We start from the raw sequence: 15,432 nt of genomic DNA on the forward strand, positions 1-15,432 counted from the left end.
GAGAAGCTGGATTCAGCTTGGATTCAGTGCTCTTGAATCGTATAAGAAAGTGGGGAGATGCATGAAACTTCAGTACAAGCAAGACCCTCAATGGAGATAGGATCTGTTGAGGTCCCTGCCTCAGTCACCTCTCAGAGGAGGGAGCTCCCAGGTGCTGGTGGAGGGAGGCAGAACAAAAATCAGCACCTTCGAGCTGGAGCCAGACGAACTCTGTAACTTGCATAAAGCTAAAATAGGGCAGCAGGAGAAAATTCTCTAGCTGCTGGTTATGTCATATCAGACCTGATGATTTCACAGGTTCTCTGGCTTTAAGACCTGAATTGCTTAATGTCTTCAGCCTTCTAAAAGGGAAGAGCTATGTCTCTTCAGCTACAGAGGAGCTTTCAGTTCTGGTCGCTTGTGCTTCACCAGTGTGTAGAAGCCAAAGAAGAGCTAGTGACATCTCCTGGAAAACTTGGAAGCTCATTACAGATTCTTGGACTCGTGGGTTTTGTTTCATCCATGAGAGCAGCAGCAGATGAACCTAAATTGCAGTTCATAACACTATACTCCAGTGGGAGGTGTCCCTGCCCATGGCAGGGGGGTTGGAACTTGATGATCTTTAAGGTCCCTTCCAACTCTAACCATTCTATGATTCTATACTGTAAATGCCACCATTCAGATTAGCAGAAAACTTGATGTTTCAGCCCTGAATGTGCTTGGATGAGACTTGGAGGCCTGGATTGTCTGAAGTGCCGAATCTCAAATCTTTGCAGGAAATTAACAGGGCCGTGCTTTCTTCCCTGAAATAGGGTTAACCTCTTCCCTCTTTGTGTGCACCTCAGTTCTCTGTACTGCACATTTGGTCTGAAACACAGATCTATGGCCAAGCCAGCCACTGTTTCTGCTGGAATTGGAGCATTTGCTCAGAGTTCAGAAACTACCTCGCTGTGGGCGCTGTCCCGTGTTTTGCACAGAGAACTTTTCATTAGCTGCCTTCCTCTGAATCATCTCCGATACACCCACGGAATGGAGATTATAAGCCTGCTGAGCTCCAGCTTCCAATAGAAATGGTCTGAACGTGACATATGGCAGTGACCCAGCTGCCTAATGCTGCTTTCTCCATTACTCTAGCAGCCAGATTTATCATGCAGTCCAAGCAGCGTTTCCTGCTATCAGTGGTAGCTGATGTGCTTAGAATTACATTGGCTGAGCAGCAACAGCAAAACACACGCTGTTTCATTAGAGCGCTGTTATCAAGGCTCCACTATATCAGCAAAGAACAGTTTGCAGTTATACCACATGCTACAGGGACTCTGCAACTGATGTGTAATTTATATATGTGAAGCAGTGCTGCACACCTACCGGCAGCTTCCTAATGGACTTAGATCACACTCGGGTAATTCCCCGAAATTTGCTTTCAGGCCAAAATGTACTGATGCCTAAGCATTAATGATCAGTATTGTATTATGTGGACTACTTCCATAGCAGCAGTTGCTCAGAAGACAGCAGCCTTTCTAGGATGACAGAGGACTTGGTGGATACTGAACCAAAATGCTTACCACCAGGGCTTTGCTTCCTGAGGGCGAGGCACCTCAAAGTTAAATCTGGGCAGCTGAGTTACTAGTTGCACCAGTGAGCTGTGAGCTGATAATTCTGCAGGAGAGAGAGTTCCTCACCATAGATAATGGAGTTCTTCCCCTTGGCACAGCATTGCTCCAGCTGTCCCTTCTTGCAGTACAGGGCTAGCAATCAGCTTTTCTTCTGCTCCCGAGAAGATGAGTTTGCAGTCAACAGGTACAATAGCAAGGAGAAGCTCAGAGTTGGTGAGCTCCCCATGTCACCTCGCAGTAAAACGAGTCATGGTTCATGAACCATGGCAATAAGTTGTTGATCCTGAACATCCTCTAGACGATGAATCTGGTAGCTTACAAAGAAGTAGAAGTAAATAGTGAGGAATAGGTGGCTTGTGCCAAATCCTTCTGGCTTTTTTTTTTTTTTTTAATCTGGAAAAGCAGTTAGTTTAAATGTTCTGATGAATCATGAACTGGTCCTACCTCAAATCTACCAGAAATGGCCAAAATCAGAGACTGTTCAGTGCCATTAATTGTAGATAGCAAACCAGTCAGCTTGTGACTCGTTGCCCCTTTTCACAGTAGAAGGGAAGAATTAATATAGGGGCAAGACAAACTCCCACCAACAGATGCTGTTTTTGTTTTGTTACCTACAAGCTTGGCTAGAATGACTGCTGATTGACATGTTAGCTTCCTTCTGCTGTCACAGAGCGAGGCAATTATAAACGTAACAGAATACAAATTCACTTTAATAAAGGAAAAATAATCAGAGCTAGCAATGCCTGAAGTTGTAAGGCTTAAGTACTCATAATTTGATTGGGTTTTTTTTTTTAATTATTTTTAAAATTCTGATCCAGGAGTTTCATTAGCACAGGTTCAAATGCCTAATAGAGTCAGTTTTCCATGCCAGCTTACAAAAGGAAAACGAACGGATCAGATTCCAAATCCCCTAAGGCTTGGCTTTCTCTGACAGATGCTAGGCAATACAAAGAGGGCTTCAGCGCTGAATATAGAAGTGGGGACTCCTGTGATGTTCAAATCCTATATAGCTGCATGCATGGATATACCGTAAAAAATCTAAACTGATTTTTAACCACTGTACAGGCATCTGGCTCATTACGTTTGTAAATAGATACTCTGCCTTAGAGGTAAGGGTGGAAGCTCTGAATGCCAAATAAGAACATTTCTGGAAGGTTTTTGTTTTACAAGCAGCTTACCTGCCTGCATACAAAGGCAAATCTGTTCTACAAGTTACTTTTTCAGAGCAACTGATCCCAAAGCATTCAACATGTATTGTTATGTGTACACACAGGTAGGTTGCTCAGAAGTGGCTCTTTCAAGGCTGGAGGGATGACTGCAGGTGGAATACTGGGCACTCTTGGGTGTAAAAACAGGTGGCTTTGGGCTGATAATAACGGAGCAAGCATTTTCTTACAGCTGTGCCAAGGTGTCAGCAGCATCCATGCAGTGTTTGGGCACTTTTTTGGTTTGGATTGTGAAGTCTCCTCTGAACAGTTGTATACAAAAAGCTATTTGGCTCCACATGAAAGTGGAGCTACTTGTGGTCAATACCTGTAGCTGAGATTATGCTTTCCAAAAGTGATCAGTGCACAACATTTCCTGCCATGGTATTGTGGCCAGACTTCAAAAATAACTGGGGTCCGTTCTTCTGAGAGCAGTGGCTGGGTCAATCTTCAGTTTGGATACTTGGCAGTAGGGTGGAAGGTGAAATAGCATCTCTCAAGATCATGCATGGAGAAATGCACAAGTAAATAACATCCAGTTTGAAAAGCCCTGTCTCTTTCTAGACTTAGAGGGGTGAAATGAGCCGTGAGCACAAGGTAACGCACAGTGCTGGATGATTTCTCAGACTGCTTACTCTATTGGCCACAGGGAGTTCATGATCACTTTCTTTCTCAACTTTGCAAGTATCAGGAAAGGGTATCAGAGGGTATTGGAGCCTGGGGAAGCCACCGGCTGCTGCCTGTTGATGATTTCACAGCTTCTGTAACAGCAGCAGGCAGTGGAGGGGAGCATCCTCACTGGCAGTGTCCAACGGTGATAGTTCACCTGCTTATTAGGAGTAACCTCAACAGTGAAGAGCAGCACTGTGAAGGACAGCAGGCTACCCTCTGGGTTCAAGCTAAGTGCTCTTCTTTCATCCGCAGTTGGATGCAGAAGCAAGTGACCATCTCAAAGAGCTCCAGGTGAAGCTGAACAATGTTTTGGATGAGCTGAGTGCCGTGTTTGGTAACAGGTGAGTGTAACGAGGTCCCTGTCCTTGAAGCATTCCTTTCTTTTGTCTAATCTCATTCAGTCAGGTTAAAAGAAATTCATGTCAACTGCATTATATTTTTCTTTTTGTCATAAATTCATGGTCTTTCAAATACTGAGACCATCTGAAAAAGTTAGAAATGTTTTAAAAGTCTCTCTTTTCTATACTGCTCTGCTTAGAAATGTAACATGGAGACCTCTCAACTATGAAATGTCTTTGAATTACACAGAGTGATTTTTTTCTGTGAGTAGTGCTTGTCAGTAGCAGAATTGCCTTCTCCTTTATTGCTCAGAAAGCAGTTTCCAGCTTGGCGTTTATGAAGCAACATTCTTGTTTAAATGTTCTGCTCTAAATGTATGAAACAGCTGAATGATTTCTGATTGTTAAATGCATATTACAATAAGAAGGAAACAGGTTTAGAATTTGAGATTGACTTGTTCCAATGTTGCAGTGAATGGTGTTTTCTAATGTTTCAAGGGGAGGAGCTCTTTAAAGTATTGCTAAAGTAATTGATGGCAATTAAGTTTTATTGCAAATCATGTTAGCATTTACCTGAGGATAAAAAATGTGGTCGACTTCATAATAATTTTGTAGTGAACCATAAAAGATGTCAATTAAGCAAAATCTAGAAATAGAGGGTTCCCAACTGATCTTCAAAAACAACCACTTCTCATGGTTAACCCCATTCATTTCATGTTGTGCTTTATAACAAGATTAATGCAGGCATGAACTGGAGTATAGCTGAAACATAGGCACAGGGAATAAAGCAGATTGCACCAACGTGGTCTCCTACAGTCTGCAGATTTGCAGTATTATGACCAAAAAATCATGGTGGATTTGTCAGTGACTATTTGGATTTCAGCACACAGAGTTAAGTGGGGAGATAAGTGAGGACTTCCCATTGCCAGTAATGGATGCCATAGCACGAAATGGAGATTCAAACTGTAACTGAATTGAATCGATAAGGTTCGTAATTAGATGGAGGATGAGTGAGAAATCATAATTAGGGGGTGAATTTTGTTATCTGGAACCTGTCTCCATGGTGTTACTACTACAAGACAATTAAGGTACAATCTTGACATTTGCAAATAGAATTTAAAGAGATTATTCAGTATCAACATACGTACCAGGGAGAGTTTTAGAGAGATGTGCCAGCAAGAGATTTAGCCAGTCAGGCAGCTCTCAGATGCTTCGCTCTCTCCTAACAGTAACAGAGAATGAAAAGCAGAGCTGCAGTTTACTGTATAAGCAGCGTCTTCTAAAGGATGTGAATGTGGGTGCCAGAGCCCTGGAACAGGCTGCCCAGGGAGGGTGTGGAGTCCCCTTCTTCAGAGATTTTCAAGACCCGCCTGGATGCAGTCCTGAGTAACATGCTCTAGCTCCAGGCAATCCTGCTTCAGCAGGGGAGTTGGACTAGATGATCTCTATGGTCCCTTCCAACTCTAAAAATTCTGTGAAATTCAGTGAAAACCGACATCCACAATATTCTGTGCAGAGTCTGTACAACGTTGCTCCTACAACACTGTCCACAGCTGACACTGCAGATCTTAAATTTTCTTCCTCTGTATGAGATAATTGCACCTGCTGGGAAAGCAGCACACACCCAGAGAGCCTCACCACCTTTGTGCTGGGAGAGGATTATGTCTGGACACAGAAGCATTTTCTACTTTAAAGGATATCGTAGAGAAAAGGGAGCCTCAAAAGGGTTTATACTTCACACGAGGCTAGCTTCTGTTTTGTTCTTGGAGGCTGTAGGAGCGAAGGAGGGAACTCCTGTGGGATTTGCTCCAGGGAGGGGCAGGCTTGAAGCAAGCAAGAGGGACTGTGCAGCTAGAGGTGGCAGTGCAGGAGAGGAGAAAGGTGATGGGGTGGAGAAGGAAGGTGAGAGCTGCAGGACAGAGGGGTGCCTCACACAGCAGAAGTTCAGGCCACTTGTGCAGATACAAAGCTGATTTATTTCCAAACCTGTGTTCCTGCTCTTAAACCTTTACCCAGGCTCCTAGCACTGACTCCTCTTCCTGGTCTCAAACCTCTGTGCTGTTAGTGGGTAGCTAAATGTCACTTGTAATGCCTGTTGTTAGTAACTGTTCTTTTAAATGTCAAAGCATTTTCATTTATTCACTGAATTGATATGTTGACAGCCCTACTGATCTATTCATCATTTCTAACCATTGTATTATTTCATTCTGAGCTTCCTCTTAGCAGTAAGAGGTGGAACAGTAAATGAGCTGTAATGGCTTGTGTGTCACTTTGTTACAGTGACACTGATCGTCTCGCAGCTGGGCCCCACATCCCACTCCAACACCTTGATATGGCATGGACTGTATGGCGTGGGGCTGGTTCCTGCCCGCCTTCAGGCTGTCTCTGTTCTTTTAAAGACTTACCCCGTGGTGGGTCATAACTGGATTTCTGTCCATAGGCTCCTGGGTGCTGGGAGCTGTGCGGTGTGACACCCTGCGTAGAAAGCAAAGATGCAGCAGGGTCCTTTGAGCAAAGAATAACAGAGTTTCTTAAAATCGGGAAAGTATCATTTCTTTCTGCAAGCTGGACAAACAAACTCCTCCCATGTTCAGAGGTGGTCAGCTGTCTGTGGACGATGGGCATAAGGAACCGGGGAGCATGTCCCTTGGTAACAAACACAGAAAGGAAACAAGCAGCAAATCTCAGGAAGGAAGAGCGTGTAATTGAGCACACAGATTATAGCCTTGCGATACTTAACTTGTGTACCAGAGCTGATATCTCTGCCACTGATAATCTTGGCTTTGCCTCTCTCCTGTCTGTTCAGCTTTCAGACTCGCATTGATGAGTGCGTCAAGCAGATGTCCGATATCCTCTGCCAGGTGAAAGGGACAGGAAATGTTGCTGCTAACGCCAGAAACACAGTTGCACAAGACGCAGATAACGTCCTGAGACCACTGATGGATTTCCTGGATGGGAAGTAAGTGACTGTTCAAGTGTATGTCACACATTCAGTGCATCGGATAGGGAACAGGATGGGGGAAGGAAGAATAGCTCCCATGTTCTTGGATTGCTTTTGAGATATCCAGCCTCCAAATTATCAGAAAGAATTAATGGCTTTTCTTCCCATATCTGCCTCTCTTTCAAGCCATAGATCACCTCTTCAACCTTCATTCAGTGCCAGAGCACACTGTCAGTTGTCCTTTCTCCCTCTGGCAATTACAGCAATCAGCAAAACGCTCTGCTGATCAGGTAGTGGGAAAGGCTGAAATTCTAAGTTTATTATCTATGGGTTTTTTTCCGATAAAATTATACTATAGCCAATTAGCTTATTGCAAACCATAGTTACATATACATATACAGATACATGTACTACTCAGTATCCCAGTCATGTTAAACATGCTTGATACATGTAACTACTCAGTATCCCAGTCATGTTAAACATGTGTGTTCTAGTCATTCATGGTGCTGTTCTGCATAGAAGATAAGCTTCTGAACTATGTGAAGTACGTAAACTTGGTCCATTGCTTTAATTAACTGTTGCCATTAACACCATGCAGCATGATTCAGCTGTACGGGGACTTGCTGTGGGTAACTGCACACAATTCTCACCAGCTAAGCCTTGATCTACAAAGAAAAACAGGTTTTAATCGTTGTAAAAGTCAAACTTCTTGCTGATGCACAGCAGTTCTTTGTTTTGTAATAGGTGGAGAGCAATTTTCATAATAAGTGCTGTGAGAGATGCAAAGCTTTACAAGTTTAAAATCTATTTTCTTTCATTGCTCTTTGTATTCACTGTCCCATCTTTCCTTTGGGTCACCATGTAGTCAGTGACTCTGCAGCAATCATTACATCTAGGAGCCCTCTCACTTGAGCACTTTATGCATGCCTTCACGAGTTCTTAGAAGCCACCTTCCTTTGTGGCTTAGGGTTAGCATATCACTGGGAACTTGATATGCTATGGGCTTTTTGTCCAGCTGTGGACCAAGTCATTTTGATTACGATAATCTGAGCCTGGATTATTTTCTTTCCTCCTTTACAGAAGGAGAGTCTGTTTTGGTGTTTCCTGCATCCTACCCACATCAGTCTTGCCCCTGCTCGGTTTTGTTCATTTACTGCCTAACCAGCTATGGGAAGACGGGGAATCTGGGGGAAAATGTAACACAATGTAGAAGGAGCTGCCTGTGCACTGTTTCTGGCTGCTGAGTTCCTGTATTGTAGCATGATCAGTAAATGCCAAAGTCTAACAATCGTTCTGAAGAAGAATCTAACATTTCCTGGCTATTTTTTTTTTTTGATAGCATGTACAATAATAAAGGAGGAATAAAGGGGAGATAAAGCAGAACTTCTTTCTGTAAAAGGGAATAAACCTATGTTTGGTGCTTGGTGGCGAATGCAGTTGCAACAAAATACAGAGGAGTCCAAGAAATGCTTCAAGGTGGTTATAGAGGTAGAAGGTTTAGACACTACAGCAGCTGTGCAGGAACTTCTGCATAACGGCATTGAAAGTATAATTTAGGTATTACATGAAAGCCGTTATAATAACCCCTTGAAGTTTAAAACCTTTTATTCTATGTTTGTTTGTAATTTTTTCCTATCTGCTCTGTAAACGCGATACATTAGGAAGTATCTTCTTAAAGGGAACCAGATCAATGGTACCTGGTCTTACTTGGACTATTCCCAACCACCATAACTTAGTGATATCTTCTGTAATTCCTAGGTCAATAAATAGAAATGGTTGTGGTCAGAAATGTCAATAATCCATTTTGGCCAAACGTTTCTAGTGCTAAATCTCCAAGGGTGAAGACAGGCTGCACTTTATGAAAAGGGAAGATTTTTTTTATCCTTAAAGCAATTATTATGACAAACTGCTTTGGATGGGGCACAGATTCTACCGTACAAACCTCCTTTCTCCTTGCAAATTGCATTCTTTGAACTTACTCAGTTCTTGCTCTCTCCCTGCAGCCTGACGCTGTTTGCGACTGTGTGTGAAAAGACGGTGTTGAAACGGGTGCTGAAAGAGCTCTGGAGGGTGGTAATGAATACCATGGAGAAGCTGATTGTGCTGCCTCCTCTTACAGACCATACGGTAAAGCATTTTCTCCTTCCTGACTCATAGCAGGAAGCCTTGCCATTGCCTGTGTAACTCATCTCCTTGACCTAATGAGTCATCTGCCCAGGTAAACTAGCCTGCACAAAGCCTGCTCGAGGATGGAAAATTATGTCTGTAACCTGGTAAAGTAAGAGAGCAGCTCTCTTTATAATAGGGTTGCAAGATAGAGAGCATGCTCTAGTAAAAAAAAAAACAACAGTTCCAAATCCATGATCCAAAAAGAGTTGCCTCCAAGTATAAGCAAATGACATTGATTAGGGACTTGCAATCCTTCAAAGAGAGCTGGGCATGTGGGGTTATTGGGCAGTTAGTGTTGTCTTCATGGCATTAAATCGACACCTAGGCACCTTTTGCCTGATGATTGTCATCTATTAGCCAGGTGTCTCTCTGTATAGAAGTGGCTAATTTTGGCTTGCTGTTTAATGACACCACCTCCTGTTTTACCCCCCAGAAGGCTTTAACGTCAGCATGGGCTGGGACAATTTCTGTGTTTCTGTTGTTGGGGAGTTGGAACCCTGTCCAGATCGTTTGCCTTCAAAGGCAGTCTTTTATATAATTGTTCAGCTGTGTGGACGTGCTGGATGAATGTGTGTCATGAATGTAGTGATGTTTTTAACAATGGAAGATTAACTTCTTCCCCAATTTTGAGAAACCCCAGGAACTGATTAAATGTCAGTCACGCACACCCAGCTGCTCTGGGGGATGACACTCAGTTGGAGGCAGAGTGAAGTTTGGGCTATAACCTCATTATTTGGAGATGATCCAGAACTTCTTTTCATCTCTGTGTTGGAGTAAACTTGTGGTCTGTGGCTAATTTATGCTGATTTATTTATTTCCCTGAAGTGGGTAGAATGATAGTGGTTTTCACTATTCAGCTGTTGCCTATGTCTTTTGAGTGAACTGCTTGGGCTGCAGCATCTAGAGATGCTGCATTTTGCACTAGGTGTTTGTTGCTCTGAAAGGGAAGGGCCTTGTCTCCAGCCTTGATGATGACAACTTCAGCCAAAACTGCTGAGATGCAGTGTGCAGTCATACCTACTAAGCATAAAGTTAGCATGAGGTGTAATTTGCTAAAGACTGCTTGCGCTGAGCTTGGATTTGGAGTAAACATTTCTCACCTCCTTTTTAATTTATAAAGGAGGACAAAAAAATACCTAAATTTAAGAGGATAAAATTTCTTTCAGTTGAATTGCTTTAAAAAGGAGTCTTTGGGGACGGGAGCTAAAATCATCATATAAGAGCAGCATTAATGTGACCCCTTCAGAATGGAAGCAGCGAGATCAAGAGCCTCAGAGACAACCAGGGAGTAGCTGCTTGAGCTTTATACTTGCTAGTGTTGAATTTTAAAGGCGGGGTAGGAGAGTGATTCAGTACTTGTATCATGAAGAAGGCACTAAGTGTGATCAGCCAATTCTTCCAACCTGCGGGATTTTGCTATAAGCCACTTCTGAGTAGTTTCTTGTTGCCATCACTTCAGTTTCAAGGTGAGAAGCTCTCTTTGTTTAATGAAGCGCATCCTCAGCTTTCTGAGACAATGCAAAATGCTCGTAGCTGGATTTTTAGCTGTCTGATCAGTTGTATCATAGTGAGGAGGCTGAACTAGCCCAAACTGGAAAAGAGTTGCTGTTTCAGGAAAGGGGTTGTGAACAATGCAATGATTAAGATGGCCTTGTCTGGAGTCCTTGAGCAGGGAACCTGTGGTGAGGCTAGGTGGGCTACGGGGCACAAAGAGCTGCTTCCAGTGTCACCTGGGACATAGGGATTTATTCTGTCACCACCAGATTTCCATAAATCCCTAGCATTGAAGACTGGCAGGGAAAGGTGAGACAAAACTCAGGGTTGGCTGTGTGGGCCAAAGCAGTACTTTCTCTTTGCTGTTCTTACGTCTCTGCCATGCAACTCTTGCCTGATTTTGCTTTCTCTTTGTTTCTTTTGAAAGTACATCAGGCTCAGAAATAGCCCCAGGCACTGTAACACACTTTGCTACCCAGACCTCAGCAATAGAAAGCCCTAGTACTGCCTCTCCATGTCTGAAGGACCACTGGATGGGGATTACCCTCCTAAAACTCTTCTGCAGCCCTTAAGAAGTAGGGGATATTCATGATAGGAGTCATAGAATCATAGAAGAGAGTCCCTTTTATGGAATATTTTCTCTCCTTTCTGTCAGGTTGCTAGAGGTGCAAAAGCGTTTCTGATGATGGTCATGGAAGGCATACTCAGGTAGAAGGTTCCAAACACGTTGCAGTGTCTCTCTACTTGTTGCTTGCATGACCCTGTCACTGCCCAGTGCTTTAATGCCTGTTACTCTCCAGACCAATCTATTCCACTTAAATTATCTCAGCCTGTACCACACAGGGAAGGAAAATCTGAGTTCTGCTCTTCCATTCTCTGCTGCTTCTGGAAGATTTTTGTGCAGGGTGGGTCTCAGGTGAGAAAGCAGTTGGCTGCTGCCCGTGAAGGATGCAGTGGGGACATGGCCTTTTTACAGCTTCCCACTCCAATGACCTGAGCTGCGGGTGCCTTAATGGCTTTCAGATGAGTGGCTTCTGCCTCTCTGAGCACTGACTGCCCGTGGTTTGTGAGATTAGTAGCAACATGATCTCCAGTAACTCACTGAGCAGTTCACACCTCACTAGTTTTAAGTAAAGATCAACATTTAATTAAACACTCTCTGTCTCGGATGAGTGGATATGCAAACACAGCTCTCTGGAAATCCTTATTTTGGGGTTCAGTGCACAACGCTTGGGGATATTAATGGATTAGTTATACATTTCTTTCTCCCTCGCTGCTGAGAACGAAACTATAGCATGCCATCAGTGACTAAGTCAGGTCAACGAAGACTTGCTTAATTTACACACAGATGATTCCTCTGGAGCCTCTGCTTCCTTTATTTCACACGCTATGCTGCAGCCATTCACATGAGGCTCCATTTGCTCTTTCTCCTGCTGTGCTTTTTTCTACTCATCAGACTTCTCTTCACTAAATGAGAATGTGGTTCAGGATAAGAACAAAATTTTCTTTAAGCTGCGGACAGATTTTACATGTGACTTCCAAACTGGCTGTTCTTCAGGCCCCTCTGCAAGCAGCACCACTTCAGAGCTTTTCTGTGGTGGAGGAGATTGTGGCTTTAAGAGGTTTTCTGAAACCTTTCTTAACTTGTGTGAGTTTAAATGAATCCTCTCCCTTGTGCTATCTGGGGGCAAAAAAAGTCCAAGGCTTCCTCTGTGATGAGGAAAAAAAGCTTTCTTAGCCTTGAATGAAATGATGGTCTGTGAACTGCACATGTGCCCAGATCTCTGTACCGACAGGTAATTACTTTCCCTTTTCCCCACTTTTAAGCCTGTTTTCTCAATGGTTAATGCACAACAACAGCTAAAAAAGTCTTAATTTTTAATGGACGGTAGCAAACATTGCTTGATGATACAGTTTTTAAAATGATCAGGTCTCATTGTTGTTCAATGTAGGAATTAAAAAAATCTGGGAAAGGAATGTTCAATACCAGATGAAACATCCTTGTACTGGTATGTCTCAGGAAAATAAGCCTGAGTAATAATATGTTTTCCAAAAAAGGACTGGAATTCAAAAGACTTGCAGTGGCCTTTGTTTCCTAACTTTGTCAACTGAGCAGTAGGACAGTCACGCTGTGAGAGTTTGAGCCTCTTGGAACATAAATCAGTGCAGTTCTGTTGGCTTCTAGCAATTAGAATTGAGTCAGCTGATGATCCTTCTCTGAATGCTTTCACTGGGGGAGGGTGGGGGACAGGGGATGGGGGGCGGGGATACAGTCATACCATTAATAAGGAATTTTAAATCTTTATGGGGTAGACTATAGATGTCTTTCATGTTTCAAAATGTTTAGGAAGGTCATACTAATTTCACGGGAAGAACCAGGAAATCCAGCACTAAGGTCTGGTACCTTGTCCAGCTACATTGCCTAGCCACAGAGCTAGGCAGAAACAATTCCTAATAAGGACCTATTTTTTTCCTTATCTTCCATCTTTGATGCTTTAATCGATTGCGTTGGAGGTAGCTTTTCTCTAAACTACCTGATATTTAAGTTTAGTTGTTTTCGTTCCCTAGAGATACACCTGAAATGAGTGCTGTCTATAGAACTTTGTGACATGTTTTCCAGGAATAAACAAATTTTTTGAGGAGGTAAAGCATCTTGTTTACAAGAATGCTGTTTGGCAGAGAAAGGAGCTGTCCTGATTTTCATGAGATATTATCAGCATTGATGACAAACTCATTGTAACAGTAAAATAACTTCTCCTGCAGACACACTGACAGAGATTGCCACTGACTGATGAGGATTTTCTTAGTGGGCAAGAACTGAGGGGTAGTTATCTGAGTAGCTTTGTTCCTTGAAGCATGTGGAGTCACTGGGTATTGCTCAGCATTACCAACCTGCCCTCCTTAGAAGTCAGCAGCAGGGAGACTATTTGCCTGGGCTAGTTAATGTTGTTGTTCAAATTTATGTATTAAAAAAAAGGCGTCTAATGAAGTTGAAAATATTGGATCAAGAAATAGTGTGTTTTCAGACTGCTCCCTTGGCTTTTGGAAGTTCTGATTATAAAAATGTTTGTTTTTTTTTTTTTTCTGCTTGGTCAACGGTAATGAAAACCTTAATAAGTCATAGCCATAATGTCAAGCAAACTTCGTGACCAGCTGTATAGAACAGCAGGCACATCTGTTGGATACCAGAGCACTGCCTAAAGCCGTGTATCCTGGTGGACTATTTGGTGTGGCCCACAGTGAAATCTCTTTGGTGCTCTTGGGTTGCAGTCATGTTCAACCTCGCTTACTGGAAATACAGAGAATTTCATACTCTTTCAGTTAAGGGGGTTGTTCTCTAATGCTACCCATTGGATACCAGCAGCAAGGGAGGCTCCCATTCTCAGTTCAGAAGCTTTCTGATGTGTTGTCCTTGTCTACACTTTTTGCAGACCTTCCAAGAGTTGTGAATTTAATCAATTATCAAGAGCTTTTGTTTAGCTACGAAGTCAATAATGTTCGTTCTGTATCGATTTGTATTCAACAAACAAAAAAGGCTGAGGAGCAGTGAGAGTTAGGTGATGGTTACAGATAGAGCAAATCAAGAAGTTGTCGGTGATTCCAGGTCACAGAGTCTTTCAGCTTGAAGAAATTTCCAAAGCTGGCAGAACTAAGAAAAAAGTATTTAATCTAAAAATTCACTTTTTGATTGCTGTTGTAATGGGCAGGGGTTGTCCAGTGTCTTGGACTCTCCAGTGTTACAGCTGTAAACTTTCTGCCTGCTTTCCCATCTGTAAAGCGGTACCTGGTGCCTCTAGCAGCAAGTATAATGACACTTTTTTGCTGAGGAGAACACATCAGTGGGGCTGATGTTAACTGTAATCCTAGGGGAAAAAAAGAATTTCAGCAATGATCTTTGCAATAGAACCCAGTTCCCAGAGTCTCCTCTGCAAATGCATGTATGGGGTAGTTCCTGCTCCACACAGTACTGACTTAGAAGGCAACAAATAAACAAATGCCAAAGAAGGCAGCAATGAAAACAGACCGAGTGGCATAGTCAGGGGCAAAAGGCAAGATAATAATTCTGCTTTTACATCTTGTTTTGTTACAGTTTGAGGATAGCAGTTTGACAGGGGTGAGGAGTGGTCATGGCAATTGTGGTTAAGTGGGAGGGTGAAGGACCGTTGAGATGAGAAGGAGTAATAAAGGAAATGGAAAGGAGAACAGGATTTACTGGAGCCCTTTGGGGAGATATGGTCCTCATGGAGCCAGCAGTCTCCAAATAAGATGCGCTTTGTCTTCTCCCAAGGGTTTTCCTGAGCAAAAAAGACCCTACTGGAAAGTGCCACCCACCAGTGTCTGTCCCCTGAAGCTTATTTCAGACATTCAGCTGGGACATCCCCCAGGCATTTCTCAGCTGGTACCAGTGGTGACATTTACATCTCCTTTTAGCCCCTAATAACCGATTACAATAGAGAGCCAAAGATTATCTTTGAGAGGGCAGCTCTCCTGACATACTTAAGGCACTCCTGAGGGAGATAATAGAGGAGAGGTTTAGTTAGGGGAGAGGGGTCACCCGTAGGTTTGTCTTGGTCCTGAAGCCCAAAATCAGACTGGCCTAAGAGGGCTGAAATGGAGGGCTCATGATATGATACGATAGATGCACAATTCATAGCTAGAATTACAGTAGGCTGGCATTTTATTCTGGGTAGAGTAATAGGCAATTGTGGCTTTTTTAAAGAAAAAGGCAAGATTAGATGAATGAAAAGGAGTGAAATGGAAGAAAATAAATTCCAGCACACCCCATAAAGCATCTCTGGGAGAAGATACTGGAGAATTGTCTTGGTTGCTTTTGGCTTTCTCATTAAATTTTGGAATTGACTCCCCAGGCAGGAATATTGCATAAAAGAGAAATGCTGTGGTGGGGAAAGGAAAAATATGTTTGTGGTAACCACTGCAGAGAAAGTACGTAAGAATCCATTATACTAGAGTGTAAGTGACTTGAAGCAAGGCTTCCCATCACTGGGATTTATCTTCCCTTT

The 15,432-nt window shown here is 42.9% G+C and overlaps 1 protein-coding gene across 1 annotated transcript in view; it reads left to right on the forward strand.

The window, feature by feature from the left end:
- The window catches only part of UNC13B (unc-13 homolog B (C. elegans)), a 209,670-nt gene that overhangs the window by 180,371 nt on the left and 13,867 nt on the right, over positions 1-15,432 (forward strand). Inside the window, exons 32-34 of the mRNA XM_014952451.1 lie at positions 3,722-3,810; positions 6,614-6,766; positions 8,752-8,875. Coding sequence (XP_014807937.1) covers positions 3,722-3,810; positions 6,614-6,766; positions 8,752-8,875 — 366 coding nt within the window. The remainder of the gene's footprint in view (positions 1-3,721; positions 3,811-6,613; positions 6,767-8,751; positions 8,876-15,432) is intronic.

The sequence above is a fragment of the Calidris pugnax genome, unplaced genomic scaffold (assembly GCF_001431845.1).
Source record: "Calidris pugnax isolate Ruff unplaced genomic scaffold, ASM143184v1 scaffold220, whole genome shotgun sequence".
Taxonomy (NCBI): Eukaryota; Metazoa; Chordata; class Aves; order Charadriiformes; family Scolopacidae; genus Calidris; species Calidris pugnax.